General features: G+C 33.0%; 1 protein-coding gene across 3 annotated transcripts in view; it reads left to right on the top strand.

Annotated features, from left to right (window-relative positions):
• The window catches only part of USP34 (ubiquitin specific peptidase 34), a 242,803-nt gene that overhangs the window by 146,256 nt on the left and 70,524 nt on the right, over positions 1-26,023 (top strand). For all 3 annotated transcript variants that reach the window (XM_072741698.1, XM_072741697.1, XM_072741696.1), the window contains exons 28-39: positions 1,097-1,197; positions 1,398-1,607; positions 4,957-5,082; positions 5,982-6,104; positions 6,239-6,322; positions 6,835-6,921; positions 14,457-14,657; positions 17,049-17,131; positions 21,201-21,241; positions 21,377-21,501; positions 22,725-22,877; positions 24,371-24,475. In XM_072741698.1, coding sequence (XP_072597799.1) covers positions 1,097-1,197; positions 1,398-1,607; positions 4,957-5,082; positions 5,982-6,104; positions 6,239-6,322; positions 6,835-6,921; positions 14,457-14,657; positions 17,049-17,131; positions 21,201-21,241; positions 21,377-21,501; positions 22,725-22,877; positions 24,371-24,475 — 1,439 coding nt within the window. The remainder of the gene's footprint in view (positions 1-1,096; positions 1,198-1,397; positions 1,608-4,956; positions 5,083-5,981; positions 6,105-6,238; positions 6,323-6,834; positions 6,922-14,456; positions 14,658-17,048; positions 17,132-21,200; positions 21,242-21,376; positions 21,502-22,724; positions 22,878-24,370; positions 24,476-26,023) is intronic.

Genomic DNA, 26,023 nt, shown 5'->3' with positions numbered 1-26,023 from the left:
TCAGTTACTTTTAAGAGCCAACTGAACCATTATAATGAAAAGTTAATGTGTAATACTCAATACGTGTAGGCCTGTCTCACATCCAAAAACCTAAATAAAGTACTAGCCATCTTAGTTCTCTTTTGGAACAAAGTTATGTATGGTTACAGTATCTGGCACGCTTGGAACCAAGCCAACTGTAATTCTTAGCACTTCATCATAACTAAGGATGTTTTATCTCAATATTTTAAAAATGGTCAGCAGTCATAGATTGTATTATTATCTCAATAAAGTAGAAAAGACATTTAATAAAAGTCTGCCAAAGTATTAGAAGTTTATCATAGTTTCTGTTATGATATACTTGGTCAAGTGTTCATTTAATATATCTACTTAGCATGTCTGTACAAATATTGTAGAAATACAGAGCTAATTTATTTCTTGATCTATTCTATCTAAAATCTTAATGGGATTTTAATTTTAAATTTGATGAAATTACTCTGAATCATAAACTGGCTGCATAAACTAAGCAATATCAGAAGAGCTGAGAGGAAAACCTAAAAAATTAATAGAGATGAATTTCAATACTAGCTTTAAAACATTTAAAAATTAACATGGTTTTGATGAAGAATTGTATCATTATGGAAAAGCAGTGTCCTTATTTCACCCATTCCTAAAGTGCTGTATCGTGTCTGATGGATTTTTTTAAGCAGTTTATAAAATTTAACAATATTTATATCATCCATCAGATATTTCATCATTTTGCTTAATTTTCTACTCTTATCAAGCATTTCCTTGTTTAAAAAATTTATTGGATTAAACAATAAATTTGAATGCTTGCTATTTCTTAATGCTGGCAGTAGATCTTTGAATGTAATAAAATGTCTGCCTTTATGGAACTGGGCTTTTGTTTCTTTGAAGCAAGACCAATAAATATATAATACCAGATGCTAGTAAGTCTTTAAAGAAAGATAGGGTAGAGTAAGGGATTAATTTAGTGAAATGAGGTTCTTTAGAGTGAGTGGTTGGGAGGAAGACTCACATAATGCAGTCATGTATTTGTGTCACCACATAGGTTAGTTTTTATAATACTGTTCACTTAAAGTTTTCTATTTTTAAGGAGGCCTTATGGGACCTGTGAGGATGATTTCATCTGGACATGAGTTAACAACAGATTATGATGAAAAAGCACTTCATGAGCTTGGTTTTAAGGATATGCAGGTACACACAAATGTGGTTTGAGTTTTAATCTATTAACTATTATAGTCAGTAGTTGAATTGTTGAAAATATCCTTCAGAAACAGTTATTGCTTTTAAGTATATGTGGAGTTTGTGTGTGTGTGAAATTATTTTCTACTTAGATTTAAAACTTAGTATGTCTAATGTGTTGTTGTTTTCCCTTGTTGGTATTGTTTTTGTAGATGGTATTTGTATCTTTGGGTGCACCAAGGAGAGAACGGAAAGGGGAAGGTGTTCAGCTGCCAGCATCCTGCCTACCACCTCCTCAGAAGGACAACATTCCGATGCTTTTGCTTTTACAAGAACCTCATTTAACTACTCTCTTTGATTTATTAGAGATGCTTGCATCATTTAAACCACCCTCAGGAAAAGTGGCAGTGGAAGATAGTGAGGTGACTATGTCATTTCATTTTTTATAGTGTCATACTTGTCTTTCTGTTGAGTGGAAAATAATTTTTTTCAGTAAAATCTTTATTCTAAGATTCTAATTATTTGATAGAGAGAGACTGTGGACATGTGCACATGAGCATGGGATGAGGGAGTAGAGGTAGATGGAGACAATTGACAGGCCTCGCAGATAGTTTCAGGTAAACAGCTAAATTTTAGACATAGGCAGCTGCTAAGACTAACATTATTAGGGAGTAATGATAGAAACTCATTTATAAATATTATGTGGTCAGGGAAGGTTTCTCTGAAGGAAACAATATGTAATCTGAGCTCAAAGGGTGAAAAGGAACCAACTAAATGAGAATTGAGAGATCATCTGCATACAGTAATCTCATTCCTGAAGCCCCTTCCTATAAGGAATCAGGCAGGTCTAGGAATTGTTGGAGGGCTAATAATGAGTAGAATGTGGAGGGTAGTGAGAGAAGAATGAGAGAAACAAGATTGGAAAGGTGAGTAGAACTTTTTTTATTGTCCTCATAGTAAGGTGAAGAGCAGTAAGGTTTTTAAGCAGAGGGAGAAGCACACGTTTTGATATGGTTTTTAAGGTAATAGATTTGTTTGGCAGGAATAGAAAAAGTGAGGAATCTAATGCTCTAATCCAAGGAAGACTTGATGGTTCCCTGGAATAGAATGATAGGAATGGACAAATTAAGTCAACAGTAGGTGGTGTGTTAGGGATGGGGTTTCACTCATGTTCAGGAACAAGAAAAACGAGAATGGTATCCAGGTTTCTGGTTTGAACAACTGGTTAGATTCCATTTGAGATGAAGAATGGATGCTCATGGAACATTAAATGGAGATGTCAAGCAGTTGGATAAATGAGTTTGGAGTTCAAGAAAGGGGTTTGGGCTAGAGAAGTAAGGTTTGGGTAATCACCGTAAAGATTTAAACTCCAGGGAAGCCCGGGTGCCTCAGCAATTTAGTGCCACCTTCAGCCCAGGGTCTGATCCTGGAGACCCAGGATTGAGTCCCATGTTGGGCTCCCTGCATGGAGCCTGCTTCTCTCTCTGCCTGTCTGTCTGTCTGTCTCTCTCTCTCGAATAAATAAATAAATAAAATCTTTAAAAAAAATAAAGGTTTAAACTCGAGAGTGTATGATGTCACTTAAAGAATTCAGTATTCGTCCACTGACTTTTATTTTTAAATTAAGTAGCCTTATCCCAAGAGAATGTTCACTGATGTGTCTCATCCAGTGAATTAGAGATTGCATGACAAATAAAATAGTGCTACTATTCTTTCTCAAGAATGTTAAATGACTTTTTTCCATTTTTCAAAATCTGTTTGATCATGGATTCAGTGGTAGCTGCTGTTGAGTCCTCTGTTCCCCATATCCTGGTTTCTCTTGTGGTGGCTCATTTTTAAATTCTTAAAAAAAAAATCTTTTGTTCAAGTAGAATAATCAGTAACAGATGTTTATGAACCTCTACTTTTTTTACCGTTAGTATTGTATGCCCACATACTTACTGACCTTTTACTTCATGTCAGCACTGTATGGGCGGTTTAAAAGAGAGAAAGATAATTAGAAGAATTTTTCAGTTTTCTGGGAGGTTGTTAAGCAGTGTTTTATGAGAATATAGGGAACAAAAATTGGGGGAAGGTTTTGCAAAAGGGGAGTTTTAAATTGGGTCCTGCTGCTGCTGAGAGCAAAGAGAGCATTACAGATTCACAGAAAAGTGAATGGATGTTTGAAAAATTGGGAATGTGAATATAGTGTAATTCAAAAAAACTGAAAAGGAGATTGGAACCTATACCACAAGGGGCCATATGAGATACTCTCTTCTCTGTAAAATGGATTGCCATCATCATGGAAGGTTTTAAAGGAACAAAATAAAAGCATAACAGCTTTTAACATAGGCCATTAGAAACAAAATTTGGGGTTAGTATGGTGGATGTATTAGAGAAAACAAAGACTAGATGTAGGAAGCCCAATTAATAGGCCATTATTATGTAATAGTCCACACGAGGCCTGAATTGGAGGGGAAGAATTCATTTTTTAGCAGATACTTAATTGAATTTTGTGGTAAGTATGCCATTGTTGATGTGGGGTTTCTTTGTTGTTCAAGACTGGTTTAGTCTTTTAAAAGGTTACCAAAACAGGGACGCCTGGGTGGCTCAGTGGTTGAGTGTCTGCCTTCAGCTCTGGGCGTGATCCCAGAGCTCCAGGATCAAGTCCCGCATTGGACTCCCTGCATGGAGTCTGCTTCTCCCTCTGCCTATGTCTCTTCCTCTCCTTCTCTTTGTGTCTCTCATGAATAAATAAATGTTTAAAAAAATTCTGTTTTACTGAAGAACTTTCAGTACCGTTTCCCCAGCTAAATCAATAATGTTACTTTGGGTTGCTTCTCTCCATCAGGATTGAGAAAAGCAAAGGATACTTTGAAACTATGATTTACTTGCTTTCCATGTATACTAGCTTTATATCCTTATATAAAAAGAACTAAATGTTTTATAGATATGAAGATTCCTTTGGCATCCCATGGACTGTATTATAGTGAAAAATCATTATGACAGCAGCATTAATAGAATTATAATATACAAACTCATACTCTGGAAAATTCTAAAACTGTAAATTTTAGCTTTCCTGTTTACCTTTTGAGGTTATGCTTTAATTTTTTTTTTTTAATAAAGGAAACTTAACTGCTTTTTATATACTTTCTGAAACAGTCTTCAGGTTACTATTATCTCAGCGTATTACAGAATTCAAATTTAATAGATAATGGAAAAAAGTAGGTTCTTTAAAATTGTTTGCTTTTCTCTTAATCTTCTGCTTATCTGAAACTAGAAAATAAGGTATGGATTAGCAATATAAAAAACAGCTGTTCTCTTTTTCCCAAATGTAAGGTCAAGGATTTAATTCACTGGGACTTTGTTGTAGTTAGAATAGTGACCTGGAAAGAGGAAACAATTGGTGTAATGTTCTTGAACTTAACTTGAATGGCTTTGTTAAACAGATGTTTTCACTTCTATTTGAAAAGTAACCTGAATAAAGTGTCAAAATTTACTGGTCACTTTTTTTCCGAAAAGTGCTCAGTAATAACAGGTTGGAAAACTATTACTTTGACATAATGATCAACTTATTGAATAAATGTATTTGTTTATAAATAGTAAAATAATAGTAAAATAATAAAGGTATAAATTGTTGACTATGAAACAAATGATTTATTTCTCATATTTTAAGTAAGACTGAAAAATATTATCAAATTTGATAATCAAGCATTTTATGCAAAAAAATTGAACTTTAGATTTTTTTTTTAAGTGATCTGTCTTGATAAGCAGCTGTTCTTATTTGTGTAGAGCTTAAGATGTGAAGAACTTCATCTTCATGCAGAAAATCTCTCTAGGCGTGTATGGGAGCTACTGATGCTTCTTCCTACATGTCCTAACATGTTGATGGCATTCCAGAGTATCTCAGATGAACAGGTAAACCCACAAAGTCTTTTCACTCTCCTAGAGAATGGCATCATTTTATATTTCATCCAGTGTATGAGATTGCATGTTGACCTATATCCTCAGTAAAATTTTGCCCATTTAATGGTTGAAAAGCTCCAGTTCATTTTAATGTTCATTTCCTAGTGAGGTTGAATAATAAAGGCCTAATACAAGGCCAAGGATGTTTTCTAAAATTATCTTTAGAAAACATAATTTGTTTTTAATGGTATTTTTTCATATTACTGTATGCTCTGAACATATTCCTATAGGGTCATGACCTCACAAATGTTAGAGGTCTTTGTAAAGATATGTTAAAATTAGATTTTTAAAAAGCTATATGATAAAGGGTTACTTTGTGGAGATATGTATAGGACACCTATAGGATGAAAGGAAAAACAGTGGCCATGTAATTTCAGAAGGTCCTATATCTCAAATGACTTAGATGTGAAGAAGGTTGGCCTGGCAAATGGTTCTTGATGACTCAGAGTAGCTCTAATATTGCTGTCAAAGATGTACTTTGTGTGTAAATCACTTCATAAGTTGAGATTAGAAAGAACAATATTTTAAGATATATGTATTTGTATATGACTTTTAAATGTATAGATGTGACTTTATAAGTATTAAATACTTTACTACTGCTCTAGGCTGCGTGGTGTTGTCCATTGGAAAGATACTGAGTTGTCTTATCTGTTGTGAAGGTTAACAAGCCAAATTTTTTTCCCTGTGCTGCTATTCGTATGGTTTTTAACAAAACTTAAAAAATAATTGGTGTTTTCAGCACACCATGAGTACCAGTTTTACAATTGGTCTTCATATGTTTGAACATATATCAATGTGGAAGGGGTCCCTTAGTTGGCTTGATAAAACCTGTTTTTCTTTTTAAATTTAAGAGTAATGATGGACTTAATTGGAAAGAACTTCTCAAAATTAAAAGTGCTCACAAGCTATTATATGCCCTGGAAATTATTGAAGCACTGGGAAAACCTAACAGGAGGATAAGAAGAGAATCAACGGTAATTGAATTTTCATTCTTACCATGAAATACTTGTGTTTTCTCTGGAGCTGAATTCCAGAATGTGTTTTTAATTCTACAATAATTCTTTTCTCCTGCACTTTTTCTTCTTATTATTTTTTGCCATTCCCACAGGGAAGTTACAGTGATCTTTATCCAGATTCAGATGATTCAAGTGAGGATCAAGTGGAAAATAGTAAAAATTCCTGGAGTTGCAAGGTTTGATCATTTATGTGATGCATTGTATTGATTAAAATTATCTCTAATTTTCCAAAAGTAGGTATCATAATTATTAATTGGTTTTAAACTAATTTATTAAAATAAAGCATAGTTTAAAAATCGCATATTACTCTAAATCATAGAAGGTGAGATTATTAAATGCTTTGGTACTCTTGTTTTTAGCACTTTTTTTCCTTTATTGGAATACTTTGTTAGGACATCCTAGTGTCTGCGATTAAATGGTCAAAGGAATATAAAGATATCTTTAGATTTTTGCAAGAGTCTTTTTTAAAAAAAATTTCTTGACAATACGATGTATGTTATTTTTATAGAAGTTATTCTGGGTATTTAAATCAGAGTAATTTCCTAGATTAGAGATATATAGTATTTTACATATGCATACGTATGCATACACACACACACACAAATCCAGTTTCTGAAGCAAAAAGCTGGTCTTTTATGACATTTTGTAGCTGCATCTCTCTTACCAGTACTCTCACAATTGCTTACAGTTTGTTGCTGCTGGAGGGCTTCAACAGTTACTAGAAATTTTTAATTCTGGAATTCTGGAGCCTAAAGAGCAGGAATCCTGGACTGTGGTACGTGAAAGTTCACTGTTTTAACAAATTAATAGTTACCCTGTTTTAAGCACTTCCATTTTCTATTAGCCAGTATAACTTTTGCTACATTTCATTGTTGTAAGGAAGATTATGGAGTGTAGTAAAATTAATCTTTTTTAAATGGAGCATCTGATAAACTATTCATGAAGAGTTCTTCATCTCAACTCTCTTAAAATTTTTTTTTAAAGATTTTATTTATTTATTCATGAGAGACACACAGAGAAAGAAGCAGAGACACAGGCAGAGGGAGAAGCAGGCTCTATGCAGGGAGTCTGATGTGGCATTGGGACTCAATCTCGGGTCTCCAGGATCACACCCGTGCTGAATGAAGATGGTGCTAAACCACTGAGCCACCCAGGCTGCCCACAACTCTCTTAAAATTTAAGTGCCAAAATTCACAACTCTGAACTGTGGCTAATTCATAAACATTTTTCCTTTAAGTTGATAAATTACATGTTAATATTTATATAGTCTTCATGTTTGGATGCTTAAAAAAAACTGGTTTATTTGTGTTCAATTTTTTGAGAACATTCTTTTTCTTTGCTTTATTTTGTTTTGGCTATTTCTTCCTTTAGAGTAGAGCTACTCAAATACGTGTTGTGTTTTCAGACCATTTGTGAGTGCTCTGAAATGAAATTGAGAGTAAGCTTTCAGAAATTTTTATAGCTATTGAACATTCTACAGAATTTTTTACAGTGTTTCACAAAATTATTAGTTCCCAACAAAATGGAAGTTGTTTTTTGTTAAAGATACTTTACCTCTATTAACTTGAAGAAGCACTATTCTATAATATTAGGAAAATGAAGTTGCTTGTGAAATATTAAAAAATTGATACTGCTGTACCAAACACTACAATTTGGTTAACTTAAATGGAAAGAATGCTCCATTTCCTCACTTCCAACAAAACAGAATAGCATTATCATACATGCCATCAAATATTAATTTTTTAATACTTGTGTTTTAGAATTATCTTGGAGTCTACGAGTCAGGTGTTCTTGATTTAATATCAAATTAATAAAATATGTTTAGAAAATGCATTACTGTGTACTAAGATAATTGTTATTCTTACCACTGGTTTTAATACTTATTTTTCCATTTTTGTTTTATTTATTTTATTATGTTATTTTCCTTTTTAGACTAGATACTCCAATTTATTAATTATTATAATTTTGTGACTTATAATGTATTTTATTGTTAGTCATATCTTATTGTCCCATTAATCTCTTAGAATTCTAATGTGCCTTTTAGTTCTTTGGCACAGTAGGAGAATATAACTAAAATTTTTAATGAGTGGTTATGTGTCTATTTATAGAAATTTTATTTATAAACTGCTCCAAGTTTAGTTTTGAGTAGTTTACAGGGAATCAAGCACAAACTAGAGGGTTTTTTGTGTGTTTCCTTTGAAATTGTGATTACTTTTATGAAGTATAATTAATGAGAAAATTTTAACTACTGTATGTGATACATTGTGTAGCCTGCCAATGCCTGAGATGCTAAGCATGCCTGCGACACAGATGCTTTCAAGTTAATATCCCCATTTATAATGCATCTCTCCTAGCATATAGAATACTTAAAAATTTAGAATCATTCTTGTTTCTTAGACAATTTAATTTTTCTTTTAAAAAGGAATTTAGTTGAAGTATACTTTGAAATTTTTTTGAGTTAAAATTCATATACAGTAAAATTCATCCATTTAAAAAGCAGGGAATTTTAGGAGCACCTGAGTGGTTCAGTGATGGAGCATCTGCCTTTGGCTCAGACCATGATCCTGGGATCAGATCCCACAATTGGCTCCCCATAGGGAGCCTGTTTTTCTCTGCCTGTGTCTCTGCCTCTCTCTGTGTCATTCAGAAATAAATTTAAAAATCTTAAAAAAAAAAAAAACTGATTTTTAGTATATTTGTGGAGTTGTGTAGCTGTTACCACTAATGCCAGAACAACTTCATCCCCTCAAAGAGAAACCCCCACACTTATTAGCGGTCACTCCTCATTGATGAAAACAATTAAGCCCTGGGCAGCCACTAATCTAATCTATTTTCTATATAAATTTGCCTGTTGTGGACATTTCACATAAATGGACCATATAATATGTATATGGTCCTTTGTGACTGGCTTCTTTCACTTAGCATAATGTTAAGGCTAATTCCAAAAAAAAAAAAAAAAGGCTAATTCCTGGATGTATATCATCTAGGGTCACAAATATTAATCACTATGCTTTTTTTAAAAGAATTATACAGCTCTAATTCTTGAATATTTAGGTATCTGATCCATTTTAAATTAATTTTTGTGTGTGATATGAAGTTGAGATATACTCTTCATGCAGTAGGTAGTGAACTCATTTAAAAAGTAGAGTTTAGGTTCTGAAAAATGTGTATACGTGTGTAATCTGCCAACACAACATAAAGAGCATTTCTATTACCTCAGAAGTTCCACCCTGCCTTTTTTTTTTTTTCTCCTTTTTTTTTTTTTTTTAAGGGGAGGTATAGAGAAGTGGGAGGGTAAGGAGGGAGGGGCAAAAGGAGAAGAGCGAGGGTCCTGAGCAGGTTCCATGCCTGATCTCATAACCCTGAAATCATGACCTGAGCTGAAATCAAGAGTCAGACGCTTAACCAACTGAGCCACCCAGACTCCCCTGTACTCTGCTTTTTTACCATCAATTCCCCCCACTTCTCCCAACCAACCAGCCCTATGCAACCACTGATTTTTTGTTGTTACAGATTACATTTGCATTTAATAGAATTCCTTGTAAATGGAATAATATAGTATGTTCTTTGTATCTCATGTTTCTACTCAGTATGTATTTTGATAAATGTTGCTGATAAATGTTGCATGTATTGGTTGGTTGGTTGGTTGTTTTTATTGCTGAGTAGTATACCCTTAATAAGTTGCTTATCCTTGCTTATCCATTCACTTATTGATGGACATTGGAGTTTCTGGTTTTGGGCTATTATAAATAAAATCGACAAGCATTCATCTACAAGTCTTTTTGTGTACATAACTTTTTGTTTCTTTTGGATAAATACCAAGAAAATAAATGAATTTCCTGAGTAATATGGTAAATATAAGATTGACTTTGTAAGAAACTGCCCAAGTGTTTTCCCAGCCAGCTGCAGCATATGAGAGTTCCAATTGCTTCATATCCTCAGCAACAGCTGGTGTGGTCAGTCTTTTTAATTTGAGCCTTCTACTGGGTATGTAGTATTATCTTATGGTGCTTTTGCTTTGCACAGTCTCTGGTGACTAGTGATGTTGAGTATTTTTACAAGTGCTTTATGTGACAATGTAGGTTTTTTTTTTTTTTAAATCATGGTAAAATACACTTAACATTCACTATCTTAATCATTTTTAAGTGTGTAGTTCACTGGTATTACATATCTATGCCCTTATCGTGGAATCGTCACTATTCTCTATCCCCATTACTATTTTCATCTTGTAAAAGTAAAACTTTACCTGTCAAATGATGATTCCCCAGTCTCCCTTCCCCCCATCTTGAGACAAACCACCATTATACTTTGTCTCCATGCTTTTGACTACTCTGAGTACCTTGTGTAAGTGCAATCATATGGTATATTTGTCTTTGACTAGCTTATTTTAGTAGCAAATGTCCTCCAGCTTCACCTTTGTAGCATATTGCAGAATTTCCTTCCTTTTGAAGGCTGAGTAATAATTCATTGTATGCTGTGTATACCACATTTTACTTATCTATGCATTCATCAGTGGACGACATGGGTTGCTTCCATATTTTCTCTATTGTGAATAATGCTGCTATGAATGTAGATGTATAAATATCTTTGAGACCTTACTTTCAGTTCTTTTGGGTATATACCCAGGAGTGAAATTGCTGGCTCATATGGCATTTATGTTTTCAGTTTTTTGAGGAACCCAACATACTGTTTTTCACAGCAGCTATACCATCTTAACATTCCTCCCAGTAGTGCACAAAGGTACTAATTTCTCTACATATTTGCCAACATTTCATTTTCTGATTTTTTGATATTAGCCATCCTAATGGGCGTCAGGTGGTTTCCCATTGTAGTTTTACTTTGCATTTTCTTAATAAACAGTGAAGTTGAGGATCTTTTGTGCTAATTGGCCATTTATATATCTTCTTCAGAGAAATATCTTTTCAACTCCTCTGCTCCTTTATGAATGAGGTTATTTGGTTTTTTGAGTTTTAGAAGTTCTCTATATTGTGAATATTAATCCTTTATCAGATACATACTTTGCAAATATCTTCTCCCATCTGTAGGTTGCCATTTTACTCTGTGGATAGTCTTATTTATACACAAAATTTTTAAATTTTCATGAAGCCTAATATGTTTTTTGTTGTTGTTGTTACTTATACTTTAGATGTCCTATCTAAGAAATCATGTGTCCAAATACATTGTCATGAAAGCTTCTGTTTTCTCCTAAGAATTGTTTTAGGGCTTCTATTTACAACCTTGATTCACTTAGAGTTAATTTTTATATATGGTGTTTTAGTGTGTAAGGGTTCAACTTTATGCTTTTACATATGGCTATCCAGGTTTCTCTGCACAATTTTTTGAAAATACTGTCCTTTCTCCTGTTGACTGGCCTTGGCACTGTTGTCAAAAATCATTTGACCATATATGTGAAGGTTTATTCCTGGGTACTCTGTTCCATTCCATTAATCTATATGTCTGTCTTTATGCCAATACCACATGATGTCGATTACCATAGCTCAGTAGTAAGCGTTGAAATGAGGAGGTATGAGTCCTCCAGTTTTGTTCTTTTAAGATTGTATTAGCTCTGGGATCCCTTGAGATTCCATATGAATTTTAGCATGGGTTTTTCTTTATTCTGCAAAAAAATGTCATTATTTTGTTACAGATTATTTTGGGTAGTATTGATATTTTCATAAATGTTCAGTCTTTAGCCTTGTGTTGTAATTTTTATTGTAGAAGTCTTTGATGACCTTGGTTGATTTTTAAGTACTTTATTCTTTTGATGCTATTGTAAATGGAATTATTTCTTTTTCATAGTGGTTTTCTTTTCATAGTGTTCATTGTTCATCCAGTGTGGATGCTTTTTGTTTGTTTTTCTTACCTAATTCTTGAGGCCAAAACTTCCACCACTGTGTTGAATAGAAATTAAGAAAGCAGATGTCCTTGCTTTATTCCTTATTTTAGTTGAAAAGCTTTTAGTCTTCACAATTGAATGATTTTCACTATGAATTTTTCATATGTGGCTTTTGTTCTGTTTAGGTAGTTTTGTTGTATTTCTGTCCTTTTTTTGTTGTTTTTTGTTTGTTTTTTTTTAGTGTTTTTATCAAGAAAGAGTGTTGAATTATTTCAGATGCTTTTTCTGCATCAGTTGAAATGATCATGTGGTCTTTCTCTTCATTTTGTTATGGAATATTGGTTGAGTCTTGTATGTTGAACCATCCTTGCATTCTAAGAACAAATCCCAGTTAATCATGCTGTATAATCCTTTTGATATGCTGCTAGATCCTGTTTATGTTTTTTCAAGGATTTTTGCATCATTGTTCATAAGGGATATTCATCTGTAGTTTTTCTGTAGTATCTCAGTCTGGCTTTGATACAGGGTTATGCTGGCTTCATAGAATGAGTTGGGAGTGTTCCCTTCTTAGAGAATTTGGTAAGGCTTGGCATTAGTTTTTTAAATATTTGGTAGAATTTACTAATGAAGCTGTCAGGTCTTTTTTTGTTGGGAGATTTTTAATTATAGATCTATTCAGAGTTTCTATTTCTTCATGATTGAGCTTTTATTTTGTGTTTCTAGAAATTTGTCCATTTCATGTAGGTTTTCCAGCTTTTTGGTTTATAGTTTATAGTACTCTTCTGAAATCCTTTTTATTTCTGTTGATTTGACAGAAAAATTCCTCCTTTTATTTCTGATGTTAGTAATTTCACTCTTTTTTAAAGATTTTATTTATTTATTCATGAGAGACAGAGCAAGAGGCAGAGACATAGGCAGAGAGAGAAGCAGGCTCCACACAGGGAGCCTGATGTGGGACTAGATCCCAGGACCCCAGGATCACGACCTAATCCTAAGGCAGATGCTCAACCGCTGATCCACTCAGGCGTCCCTCACTCTTCCTTTTTTTTAGTTCTCTTAGCTTAAGGTTTGTCAGTTTTGTTTTCAAAGAACAAACTTTTATTTACATTGATTTTCGTGTTTTTCTGTTCTGTTTTCAACTCTGTACTTTATTATTTCCTTTTTGCTAGCTTGGATTTAGCTTGTTCTTTTTCTAGTTCTTAAGTGGGAAAGCTAGGTTGTTGATTTGAGGGGTTTTTTTAAGCATTTTTAGCTATAAATTTCCTCCACTAAGTCTCCTTCTCAGTGCATCTCACAAGTTTCATAGTGACCACATTTTTTTAATGAAGCGTCTATACTTATCTTTAGGCCCCCCACCCCTTCCTTTCCCTTCTGATCTTAGTAAAGAGGATTTTTTTTTTTTTCTTTAATCAGTTTAGACAAATTTTTCTGCTAGGTATATAGTATTTGCAATAGTAATATTTGTAATATAGTAATATTTGCAATCTGTGGCTGGCTTTTTCATTATTTTGACAGTGTCTATTAAACAGAGAAGTTTTTAATTTTAACAGAATTTGTATCCTATCTAAGAAATCTTTGAGGTCCACACGGATTTTTCTCCTGTTTTTCTTAAGTTTTATAGTTACCATTTTCATTTAGTTCTATGATGCATTTTGAGTCAATTTTTGTATATGTAGAGTGAGGTTGAGGGTTTGGTGGGGTTTTTTGTCTGTTTCTTTTTTTTTTTAATATGGCTACTATTCAGTTTTCTACCACCATTTGTTGAAAGGACTAATCTTACTGAAATTTCTTTGTAACTTTCTTGAAAATCTGTAATGTAGTATTGCTGAATTCCCTTCCGAGGTATATTGGTATAGCTATTATACAATTTGGCAGTGAGATTAGGAAGATAGGAAAATAACTGTTGAGAATACTGTGAAACTCTCATCTTGCACAAGAATTATATCAATTTACTTGACATGTTTTTAAAATTTTAAGGTAGATCTTTAAATCAGAAATGAAAATTTTAAACTATTATACCAAATATTTCTTTTATTTTAAGTGTACTTATGTAAAGTACACAATTTTCAGTTATTTTTTAGAATTCTTGAGAATTGCTTTGGCTTCCAAAACACTGGATTATATTCTCTACTTGGCTGGAGAAACAACTATAAATACTTTGTCTCTTAATTCATTTTGGGGTAAATTACATTTTTGTTTACATTTTAGTAATTAAAAAAATTATACTACAATCTGAGCAGTAGATCAGATGACATTTGGATGTTTTCTTTACCTCTTAGTATCTAGATATTCTTTGTCATTTTTGTAAGATTGGATTGTTACTCAACAGAATATATAAGTAGTAAAACTTCTTTAGCACATAGATAAAGTACTAGCTGTAATTATTTTTACTTTCTAGCTTTTAGTTTCAGGTTGTATAGTGGCCATGTTAAATTAATCAAAATAGGGAAATGATGTTTTCTTCTTATCCACAGTGGCAGCTAGACTGTCTTGCTTGCTTGCTGAAGTTAATATGCCAGTTTGCAGTAGATCCATCCGATTTGGATTTAGCTTATCATGATGTCTTTGCCTGGTCTGGTATAGCAGAAAGCCATAGGAAAAGAACTTGGCCTGGTAAATCAAGAAAGGCTGCTGGTGATCATGCCAAGGGTCTTCATATACCAAGATTAACAGAGGTAAAGTACAGAAGTTACCATTAAATTGTAGTAATGAATTCTATTTGTGTTTTACAAAGTTAAGAATATGGTAATGCATAAGAAATGCAATTCTAGATTACCACATATGACTTAACAGCTGAAGTGATACCTTCATTTTTTAATCCAGTAGTAATTATGAAATAGTAATATTTTTTAGTTCATTATCCAAATTGCAGGAATGAATTGTATGCTATTCTAATGTTCTCTAACTGTAGGATTTAATCATTTACACTCAGTAATTTATATACTAAATTTGTGAGAGCCTAGGGAAATAACCACACAGATGTTTCAACAGGAGAGATTTAAAATAAAGAATTGGTTTCACATGTCTGCATTGGAGGTCTAAACATATAAAAAGAAAATACTGAGGTAACCCAGACAGGTAACCATTCACCACTCCTGGGGTTTAAGGAACATACAGAAAAAGGTTGGGAATATCAGAAATGAGGAGATTATAAGGAAGGATCTTGTTGACCTGGGGTTTAGGCCTCTAAGGAAGGGGTTCTGCTACTATTTCTGAAACTAAATAGCTTCTCCTGGGTTAACTATGGTACAGTGTTAATAGAAAAAACAAGGAAGTAATCTCTGTCCCAGATTAGCAGAACCTCCTAGGAAATCAACTGGCAAAGGAGGAATTTAGTTTGTGATGTACCAGCCCTAGATTCACAAAGCAACTCTGTAGAATGGTAGATAGAGAGCTGACTAAAAATGGCACAATAACTAGCACATCCAGCAGTATAATTAGAATTTTGTCTGTGGATTCTGTCATTCATATGATCAAATATTTGCCCTTTGAATGGCTCCATCTTTGTACTGGGATCTAGTGAGATCTCTTATTCATTTGTAACCTTTTGAAACTAGCACTTTACCTCATAGCTGGGAAAGAAACACCAGAGTAATGAGTTGTTTCTGATAGAGAAGTAGTATAGTGAAACCTAGATTGGAAACTACTAGTGAAAATTGAAACCTGATGCATATTTCATATTTCCCTTTCAGAATTTTGGAGATTAAATGGGACAAGTGACCTCTGCTAGGATTCCAAATCATTTACAGCTAATACAATTAAAATAGAACTGTGGGGACTACAGTATAATCTAAATGTGTTCTACAGTGTTGCATATTGTTGATTACTTATTTTAACCTTGCATTGCTGTAATGTTTCAGTTACTTTTTCTCCAGAATAGCCTTCCTAGGTTATAATTTAAGAACTAAAATTGTGTTCTGTTAACTCATTAAATAACTTCAAAGCTTTTGACTTTAGTCATTTCCTCTTGAGATTTTAATAATAGTATTATTATTCACACATGCCAGTGTTTTTATAGTTTCGAAAAGGTGTTTATTTTTCCATTAGCTTATCATAATCATAATTTATGTTAAGCTTTTGGGGAACAAATTTTTGTTATATTAATTCTAGAGACAAGTTATCCAGTTTGGATATCCTGTAGATAGTGTGGAAGAACCCTAGGTTTTTTTTTTATAATTGACTATCATGAATTATTTCATTTGTTGCCCATAAAGCCCTTTCAGAAGGTTCAAATTCCAGGTCAGACTTTAAGATTCCAGCCTAAACAGCTTTCCTTGAAGCTGTCTGCCCTGATTTCACCAGGGATAGGTTTCGTTGCTGCTCTCTTTTGTTCTAGTGGCACATTGTATTACTTGTGTTACAGTGCTTTCTGTGTTATCTGCTACACTGGACTCACATCTCCAGGATGGAAACAGTGCTTAAAACATTAGTGCCCAGAAGGGTTGCGATCTGCTGAAAGGAGTCTATAACTCTCTATTTGTATAAGTAGTAAATTATTTTCTCCCATTATATAGAACTTATATAGAACATGATATAGAAGAACCAGAACCTAAAAATTAAGTATGTATTAAAATCAAGCAGCTTAAAAAAAAAAAAAATCAAGCAGCTTGAAAGGATGCAAACTAAATGTTGAACCTAATGGTTTTTAAAATAGAATCTCTGCCCTGTATTCATTCTTTTCTCTGTTTATTTCAGGATGGTTGAGATTATCTGCCACTGCTTGGGTTTTTTCCCCTATTTCAAAAGCAAAAAATGTTTCATTCTTCATCACCCCAACAAACCACTGACATATGTAATATATTTTTTTCACTCACTTGGGTGACATAAAGAATTTGTAGATCAAATATAAAGAATAGTTTTGCTTTTGTATTTGTAAATTTTCTTTTTTTAAGTTTGTTCCTAAGTTTGGTTACAAAATTCTAATTTTCTGATACTAGTATTTTTACAGTATGATATTCCTTATCTTGTCCTAGATAAAAATCAAAGTAATTTGGAGTTTTGTGGTAAAAATGCATTTTTGTGTTTTAGTGTATTTAAAGATTTTTTTTAATGTTTTTGTTTTAAAGGTATTTCTTGTTCTTGTCCAAGGAACCAGTTTGATTCAGCGACTTATGTCTGTTGCTTATACGTATGATAATCTGGCTCCTAGGTATGAAGTTTTACATAATTTTCGTATATACTTGTACCAAAAATATAGTGCTTTAAAACTTCATTTTGAAAAAATTTAAAGGTTAGCAGAAAAATTGTTAGGGTACCTCAACTCTCATACTTTCACCTTCATTTGCATATTACCAATATTTTGCCAATTTTATTACATATCATGAGTGTGCATTTTCTGTGTGTCTCTGTGCCCATATTTTTTTACATATTGTCCCGAGTTCTGTGGGAGTGTCAGATATGCCCATTTACCAATAACACTTTGATACCAGGACATTTTCTTAATAATGAGTAAAAGACTCAAATATAGCAATTTAAATATTGCTCTGATAGTGTTTATTTAATGTATGGTCCATACTCAAATTGTCCCATGAATATTTTTTTTATGACACTTTTTTTCCCCCTTGGTCTAGGATCATGTACTGCATTTAGTTGTTATTTCTTCCATTTCCTTTTACCGGGGATACTTCAGTAGCTTTTCTCTCAAGATACTGACATTTCTAAGTACTTCACGCCCGTTCTTTTATAAAACATCTTTCAATTTAGGTTTTCTAATTCTAATGTTTTTGATCTTTGTGATTAAATTCAGATGATATATTTTTATTTTTAGCAGGAGTACTCCATTAGTAATGTGTCTTTCCCAGTATATCCTGCTGATGTCAGTTGATCTCATTATTAGTTATACTAATTTTTATTAGTTTATTTGGTTTCCTGCAGGTTTCTCTATAATAAAATTTCTGATTTTTACTAATTAAAAGTGACCTGTGGAAAATGATTTCTCATAAAACTTTTGTTTATTGATTTTTAGCATTTGGTGTGATTCTTGTCTGAATTAAATATTAGTAAATGTAAAGTAGTGATTTTCTGATTCTTAAGCATTCTTTTTTCTGTTTATTTGTTGACATTCTGTTATAAGGAAGAGCTTTCTCTTCAAGTTAGTATCAGTTTGAATTCACGGATTTTTCAATTTGTTGTAGTTCATGACTATCACTATTCACTTTACTCAAATTATACCTGAGTTGACCTTCTCAAGCTTGTTCATGTCCTTTTGACATAGCCTTATTATTTGGAGCGGAAAGGAGTCATCCTTTTTTATTTTTTCCTGTCCCTGTAAGATCTTCAAGGCATGTAGTTTCCTACCTTAGCCCTGAAATCAGCCATTTCTTTAAGAAGCTGTAGTTCCTGTTGGTGGGAAACTTCCAAAAATACGGATTTTTGGTGGACTCACTGCTACTGAGATTCTCTTGCATCTGGGCCGTTGGTGGACAGAGCTGGAAATGTGTGTATAAGAATATAGTTTGAGCATGTAATATCCCATTTATTTGTGCTACAGTAGAGATTAAAAAATAATGTATGAAAAAAAAATTTTAAAGGTTTTATTCATTCATGAGAGATACACAGAGAGAGACACAGGCAGAGGGAGAAGCAGACTCCATGCAAGGAGCCTGATGTGGGACTCGATCCCGGCTCTCCAGGATCACACCCTTGGCTGCAGGCGGCGCTAAACCGCTGCGCTACCGGGGCTGCCCTAATGTATGAAATTTTAATACAGAAATTCAAGTGTGATAATTGCTGACTAATACATGGGGACCTGACTATACATGGGGGCCTTAGATAATCACATAAGCTATGTTAAAGAATGTAAAATTAATTTCTAAGTATTCTGTTGCTGCTTTGTTGGGCTGAAATTTGCCATTGTACTCAAATGATTTATAAAGCTGATGTAAACACGTTTGAAAGTGCTTAACCGTATTTGTGGCTAAATGCTGTTTTTAGATGCTTTTAAAAGTCACCTTCATAAGCAATGGTTGAATGTAAATAGCATGATTATTTTAAGATTATTTCTTTTGTAATTTACCTTTCTTTTGACTCCATCTCAGTTGAATTCACATTCTTTACTTGATCAATATGTGCTTTACCCCACTTGACTCTAAATTCTATATGAACTGTATCTCATTTTGCTCACCATTATATTTTTAGTGCCAGATACCTTACCTCATTGTTTGTAAAACTTAGGAATGGACAACGTATAGAAAGGAAGAAAGTACTGTAAACATGTCTTTGATTTGTATGATAAAATATATTTTATACCCAGCCACCAATTAACTCTCCAGTTAAATCATATTTAACTCCTCCTCTGTGTCCTCACTAACCCACGCACTAGCTCATTATCCCACATACCACAATATATTGAAGTACTAAAACCATTCAGTAACTTTTATTTTGCTTTTATTTCTTGAGAATTAAGGAATGTTCACTTTGTTAATGTTACACAAGGAAAAATAAACATGCAGGTTTGATACCAGCTGCTACTGTTCAAGCTGGTTCACTCTGTGGCTGTTCTTGTTTTCATTCTTCCAGTTCCATTCTAACTTTTTATAATCTTTGTAATGTAAGCCCCCTTCTTTTACCCCCATCCCTGTATTTCTTAATCTGTGCCTGTTCATGCACTGTTACCTTTTCTTAGGCTCCCACCTTGAGTTCATAAGGTGCTAATAAGTTTGTATAAATTAAGGCAGCTAGAACAAACTTTTTGCCTGTTATCAAAAATCATCTTTTTTTTTTTTTTTTTTTTTTTAAGAAAAAGATTGTTTATTTGAGAGCGAGCATGAGAACTCAGGCTGGGGGTAGGGGAAAAGGGAGAAGTAGACTCCCTGCTAAGCAGGGAGTGGGGCTCTAGGCTCCAGGCTGCATCCCAGGACCCTGGGATGATGACCCAAGCCAAAGACAGATGCTTAACTGACTGAGTCACCCAGATGCCCCATCAAAAATTTTCTAATGCTACATATTTAAAAGGTGGATGGGTAGGTTGCTTTTGGTAAAGTTGGTTATACCAATATGATAATAATTAAACATGAAATATGAACAGATTATGTGATTTATAAGTTTTAACTTCTTGGTACTTTTTATTTTTTTAAAGATTTGAGAGAGTACATGTGCGTGTGAACTTAGGGGAAAGGGGGAAAAGGAGAGGGAGAGAGAATCTTAAACAGACTCAATGCTGAGGGCAGAGCCCTGAGACAGGACTCCTATCTCACAACCCCGAGATCATGACCTGAGCTGAAACCAAGAATGGAGTGCTTAACTGCACTGCCCAGGTGCCCCAGTACTTTTTACTGTAAATCAATAATGTGGGTGAATGTTGCTTTCTGAGATTTTGAAAGGTGTTTTGTTAATTATAAGAAAATAAGGATGCAAGGAATCAGTGCTTTTCTTTTTTTAAACAGTATTTGTAAGACAAATAATTCTCACTTACTGATTTTGTTAAAATGAAAGTTTTTAATACTTTTGTTTAAATTGAAGTAATACATTTTCCACTGAGTAAACGTGTGGAGAAAAATTGATGTAAAATAATACAGAATTAAATTAGTTTTCTCTACTTTTTAGTAATTGGCTTTTAACCTTCTGATAGAAATTTGCATTAACAATACTAAAGGAAGGGCATTGTATGTCAGTGTAGGATTTTTTTTTTTTAAATTAGAAGTCTGAAATTTAGAATCAACCATTATAACCTTTCTATTTCTAATATTGCGTCTCTTTAGTAACTAAATCATGGGCACTTCTTTTCTTCTTTTTAAAGATTTTATTTATTTGCGAGAAAAAAAGCACACACGCATGAGAGAGTAGGGGGAGGAGTAGAGAGAGAGGGACAAGCCGACTCCAGGCTGAACACAGAACAGAGCCCAATGCAGGGCTCAATCTCATGACCTTGAGATCAGGACCTGAGCTGAAATTGAGTCAGATGCTTGACTGACTGAGCCACCCAGGTGCTCCATCATGAGCGCTTCTTGAGGGTTCAGTTATTTCAGTCAATACTGTATTCACTTAGATTTTGTTCATTAAATCTGAACAGTCATATGCAGTGGTCTGTAATAATTTTTTCCATGTTTCGTTAAAAGATAAAGACCATAGGAACAAATATTTTTCTTAATTTATTCTTTTTTGTTAAGGGTACATTGTATAAATATTAAAGGGATATGTGGTAATAAATTGAGTCCTTTATATTTTATTGCTGAAATTAATGAGTGGTGGTGGTTTTTTTTTTTTTCCCCCTTTTACAGAGTTTTGAAAGCTCAGTCCGATCACAGGTCTAGGCATGAAGGTAAGTAAGGGTTCCACAAAGCTAATTTTTAATAGACAAAAATTTGTTTAACTAGGTAATCTTTAATAATGAACATTGTGTTTTCTTTACAGCACAGGCCTTACAGTCATATTTTTTTTTCTAACTTCTCTTTAGTTTCACATTATTCAATGTGGCTCTTGGTGAGTTGGGCGCATTGCTGTTCTTTAGTGAAATCTAGCCTTGCTGATAGTGACCATTTACAAGATTGGTTAAAGAAATTGACTCTCCTTATTCCTGAGGTAAGATAAACATTGAAAATCAGTACTATTACTCTTCTTATTTTTAAAATTATTAGCATTGATAATTAAAGAGCTAATAGAAACAAATGGACATAATTCCATAAGTATATCCCATTATCTGGGATGTACTTATTAAACACTTTAAGGTCTTGAGTGTTTTGAAACTATGTAGACTTAAATGTGAACATTAGGAGGCTGTTAACCATAGGAAACAAACTGAAGGTTGCTGGAGGGGAGAGGGGTGTGGAAATGGAGTAATTGGGTGATGGACATTAGCGAACCATGTGATATAAGGAGCACTGGGTATCATATAAGACTGATGAATCATTGACCTCTATCTTTGAAACCACTAATACGTTTTATGTTAATTAATTGAATTTTAAATAATTTTTAAAATGAAAAAACTGAATGTTAAAAGTCTATAGCATTCATATTTTTCTTTTTCTGAAATAAAATTTTGATTATTTTGCTTTGGAGTTTTGAACATTTTCTGGGAAGAGCTAGAGTTTATTTTGGTAATTTGTATTTTAGAAGAAGCTTCTTTTCCTCTTTCTATTTAATTGCAGTGTGTCCTTAGACACAAGAGATAATAAAAATAAGTCAAGTATATTTTGATTCCAATGTAAACACAGAAGGTCAGTATAATTGTCACTAACTGCATCTTGATATTACACTATATTCCTAAATGAAATAGTAGAAACATACTCTTGCTAAAACACTTAACCACAATAGTCAAAATAGTTACATCTTTTTAAGACAGTCCTAATATACTTAAGCTCTGAATTGAATGCATATATATTCTTGTTCTGGCTGTGTCGCAGGCATTGATTGTGACATTTGGGCAAGTCCCTTAGAAACTAAAATGTTTTGGTATAAGTACTTTCTAAATTGCTTCTTGTTCTGCAAATATTTTATCCTTTTATTTAGTTTATAAATAAATGATTATGAATATCCTCTCCTTTGTCCCTTTTGTATTTGTTATTGTTACGTTTATTTGGTGTTTTTCATGTCCACATTTGGGAATTTCTAACATGTTTATACAAAGTACTATATATGTTGGGGGTACTTTATTTGATAATATTTATGTGCATTAGTATGTGATCAGAACTTTGCATTTAAAAAATATTAAAGAAACCATCTAACATTATTTCAGCTGACAATTGATTTTAAGATTAACTTTTTAAAAGTTAACTCAATCTTTTGAACTTGCTTTTTTCATCTAGACTGCAGTCCGTCATGAGTCTTGCAATGGTCTTTATAAGTTATCTCTGTCAGGGCTGGATGGAGGAGACTCAATCAATCGCTCTTTTCTGCTATTGGCTGCTTCAACACTATTGAAATTTCTTCCTGATGCTCAAGCACTAAAACCTATCAGGGTAAGATTTTACTGTGTTTAGGAGAGGCTCTTTTTTCTTTTTCTTTTTCTTTTTCTTTTTCTTTTTCTTTTTCTTTTTCTCTTTCTCTTTCTCTTTCTCTTTTTCTCTTTCTTTTCTTTTCTTTTCTTTCCTTTCCTTTTTTTCTTTTCTTTTCTTTTCTTTTCTTTTCTTTTCTTTTCTTTCTTTCTTTCTTTCTTTCTTTCTTTCTTTCTTTCTTTCTTTCTTTTTTTCTTTCTTTTTTTTTTTTTTTTAGATTTTACTTATTCACAAGAGACACAGAGGGAGAGGCAGAGACCTAGGCTGAAGGAGAAGCAGAGTCCCTGCGGGGAGCCTGATGTGGGACTTGATCCCAGGACTGCCTGGGATCACAACTTGAGCCACCTATTTCTGCAATTTTCTTGGCTCCACGTTTTTATTATTGTATTATATACTCGCAGTAATTTTGAGTACTTGTGTACTGTATGTAGTTTTTACCAAGAGGATAGTTATACAGTTTTTAAAGTGACAGTATTGTGGACATACTGTGTCCATGTTACACCTGGGAATGGAATCTATGTTCTTTGATTTCAGCTCTTTGGGGTCTCCTTTGGATATTGTGTTTTGGAGATAGCATTTGTTCTTACTATAATCAAATGAAAAAAACATAAATGTAGCTTTCTTCTCCTTCAGTCACAGAGATTTCTTTTTTTTTTTTTTTTTAATCTTTATTGATGTCCTAAATTTTGAATTTCCTTTGCTTATCCAGGGTATATACTGGCCTTGTAAAAAGGCCTTTTACAACATAAAAAACTCAGAGCTCATTTACTAACCCCAGAAATATGATGCATTGTAGGATTTTTTTTTTAAATTTTATTTATTTATGATAGTCAGAGAGAGAGAGAGAGAGAGAGAGAGAGAGAGAGGCAGAGACATAGAGGAAGAAGCAGGCTCCATGCACCAGGAGCCCGACGTGGGATTCGATCCTGGGTCTCCAGGATCGCGCCCTGGGCCAAAGGCAGGCGCTAAACTGCTGCGCCACCCAGGGATCCCTGCATTGTAGGATTTACTATTTTCCTCCTTCATATTTACTTGTCATCAAGTCTGTAAGATATGTATATAAGGTGTTTTTTATGTTTTAGATTTTAAAACTGTAATAAACCATTGCATTTGGGTAGATTTATTCATGCTTATCTTTTGTAGGTTTCTTTTGTTGACACATTTTCATTGAATTTTCAGTTCATAATACATTATTTAATGTTATTTATATAATTTTTTCAAGTAGGTTATAAGAAATTCAAGGGTAATGTTTTTCTGAAAGTTCTTATACTCTTCCCTTTTCGATCTCGTTATTCTAATTTTACAGAAGTTAAGAGTGTTCTTTCCATTTTTTGTTAAATTTTGAATACTGTTTTTACATGGGTTTAATTTTTTCATAAGGTCTGTCGTTTTGTATTGTGATTTTAAGTTATCCTCCTTTTTAAAATGTTTTCACGAAGTTTAATTCTTTTTAATAGATAGATGATTATGAAGAAGAACCAATGTTAAAACCTGGATGTAAAGAGTATTTTTGGTTGTTGTGCAAATTAGTTGACAACATACATATAAAGGATGCTAGTCAGGTACGTTCAGAAAATTATACCTTAAAGTGTGCACGATCCATCCAACATGATAAATATATGTTAAAGACTTTATAGAAGTCCTTATTTTTAAGGGCATTTTTATCATTCTATAAGAGTTGAAAATGCTTTAATTATTTATTGTAGTTGGACATTTTTGTTTTGCCCGAATTCTTTTTTCTTTTTTACTTTGTCCTTTGTTGAAATATCTTCATCTGGTAATAAGTAATTTTCTATTTCTTCTCAGTAAGATTTGTAGATATAAAATGTAACTTAGAATGTAAAATTTAGACTTTAGATGTAAATATACAGTGTTCTGTAATAGCATGTGGGTTTGGAGTTTTGTGTGCAAAATAAAATTGCAATTCAAATAGAATTTATTTTAAGGTTAAAAAAATATTAGTTTACTCATCTAATTTTCTTAGACTAAAATAGTTTTAAACAGATGTTTAAAACAAGTTAATTTCAAAGACAGAATTGCTTTGTAAGTCTCTTCTCCATAAATTGAGTAAGCTAAAATACATCTTAAGTGTTCTCAAGAAGTGAGAAACACTTTAAGAAGATACATTTAAATATTTATGAAACATTTTCTCTCTTTTAAATGTATTTTAACCCAAGAGCGGCTGCCTGGCTCAGTCAGTACAGCATGTGACTCTTAATCTTGGGGTTGTAAATTCAAGCCCCACAATGGGTGGAAAGATAACTTAAAAAGTCTTAAAAAGTGTATTTTAATCCATGTGCATTTTATATACACTTTGCATTTTTAAAAAATCCTATAATATTTGCACTTTCTACTTTTAAGGAGCAGGGTACATTGAATTCTTAAAATATTTTTCATTTGAGAAATAATTAGAAATACTGAATGTGTTTTAACTTGATTATTCATATCAATCAGATAAACATTGATTTCTTTATTTAACCTGGGGTTGCCCATTTGAAGTTGGAATCTAATATTTCTTGGTTGCCAGTCAGCATAATTTTTTCTTAGAGATCTGAGTTTCTAGAGAATCCTTTTAAGTTTTGTGTGTGTGTGTGTGTGTGAAATGTTTTAATTTTGTTGCTCAGTTATAATGAAAATTAAAATTTTCTAAAACCTTTAAATTTATTTTTTTGAGAGTGAGAGCGTTTGAGGTAGGATACAGTGGGGGGAGGGGCAGAGAGTGGGGGAAAGAGAGACAGTTTTAAGCAGGCTTCATGCCCAACTCAAAGCTGGCTCAGGGCTTAATCTCACAACCCTAAGAATATGCTTAACTGATGGAGCCACTTAGCCCTTTAAATTTATTTTTAAAGCCCATTTAACAGGCCTTCATGGGCAAATTAACTGGTATTGTGGATTATATGTCAATAAAATTGCTAGAAAATAATAAACCTTTGTATCTTCTCCATACATTACTATGACTATCATAATTTGTTACTGACATTCCATGGATTCTCTTTGGAAGGACTGTCAATGATGTGTTTATAATTATATTAATTGACATTATTTATAAGAGTGACTTATAAGAGTATTATTTATAATTTAATTAGTATTCTAATGAATTCGGGAGAACC

This window comes from Vulpes vulpes, chromosome 16 (genome assembly GCF_048418805.1).
Source record: "Vulpes vulpes isolate BD-2025 chromosome 16, VulVul3, whole genome shotgun sequence".
In the NCBI taxonomy this organism is placed as follows: Eukaryota; Metazoa; Chordata; class Mammalia; order Carnivora; family Canidae; genus Vulpes; species Vulpes vulpes.
The sequence above is the reverse complement of the archived record's forward strand: the minus strand, read 5'-3'. Positions and strand labels throughout refer to the sequence as shown.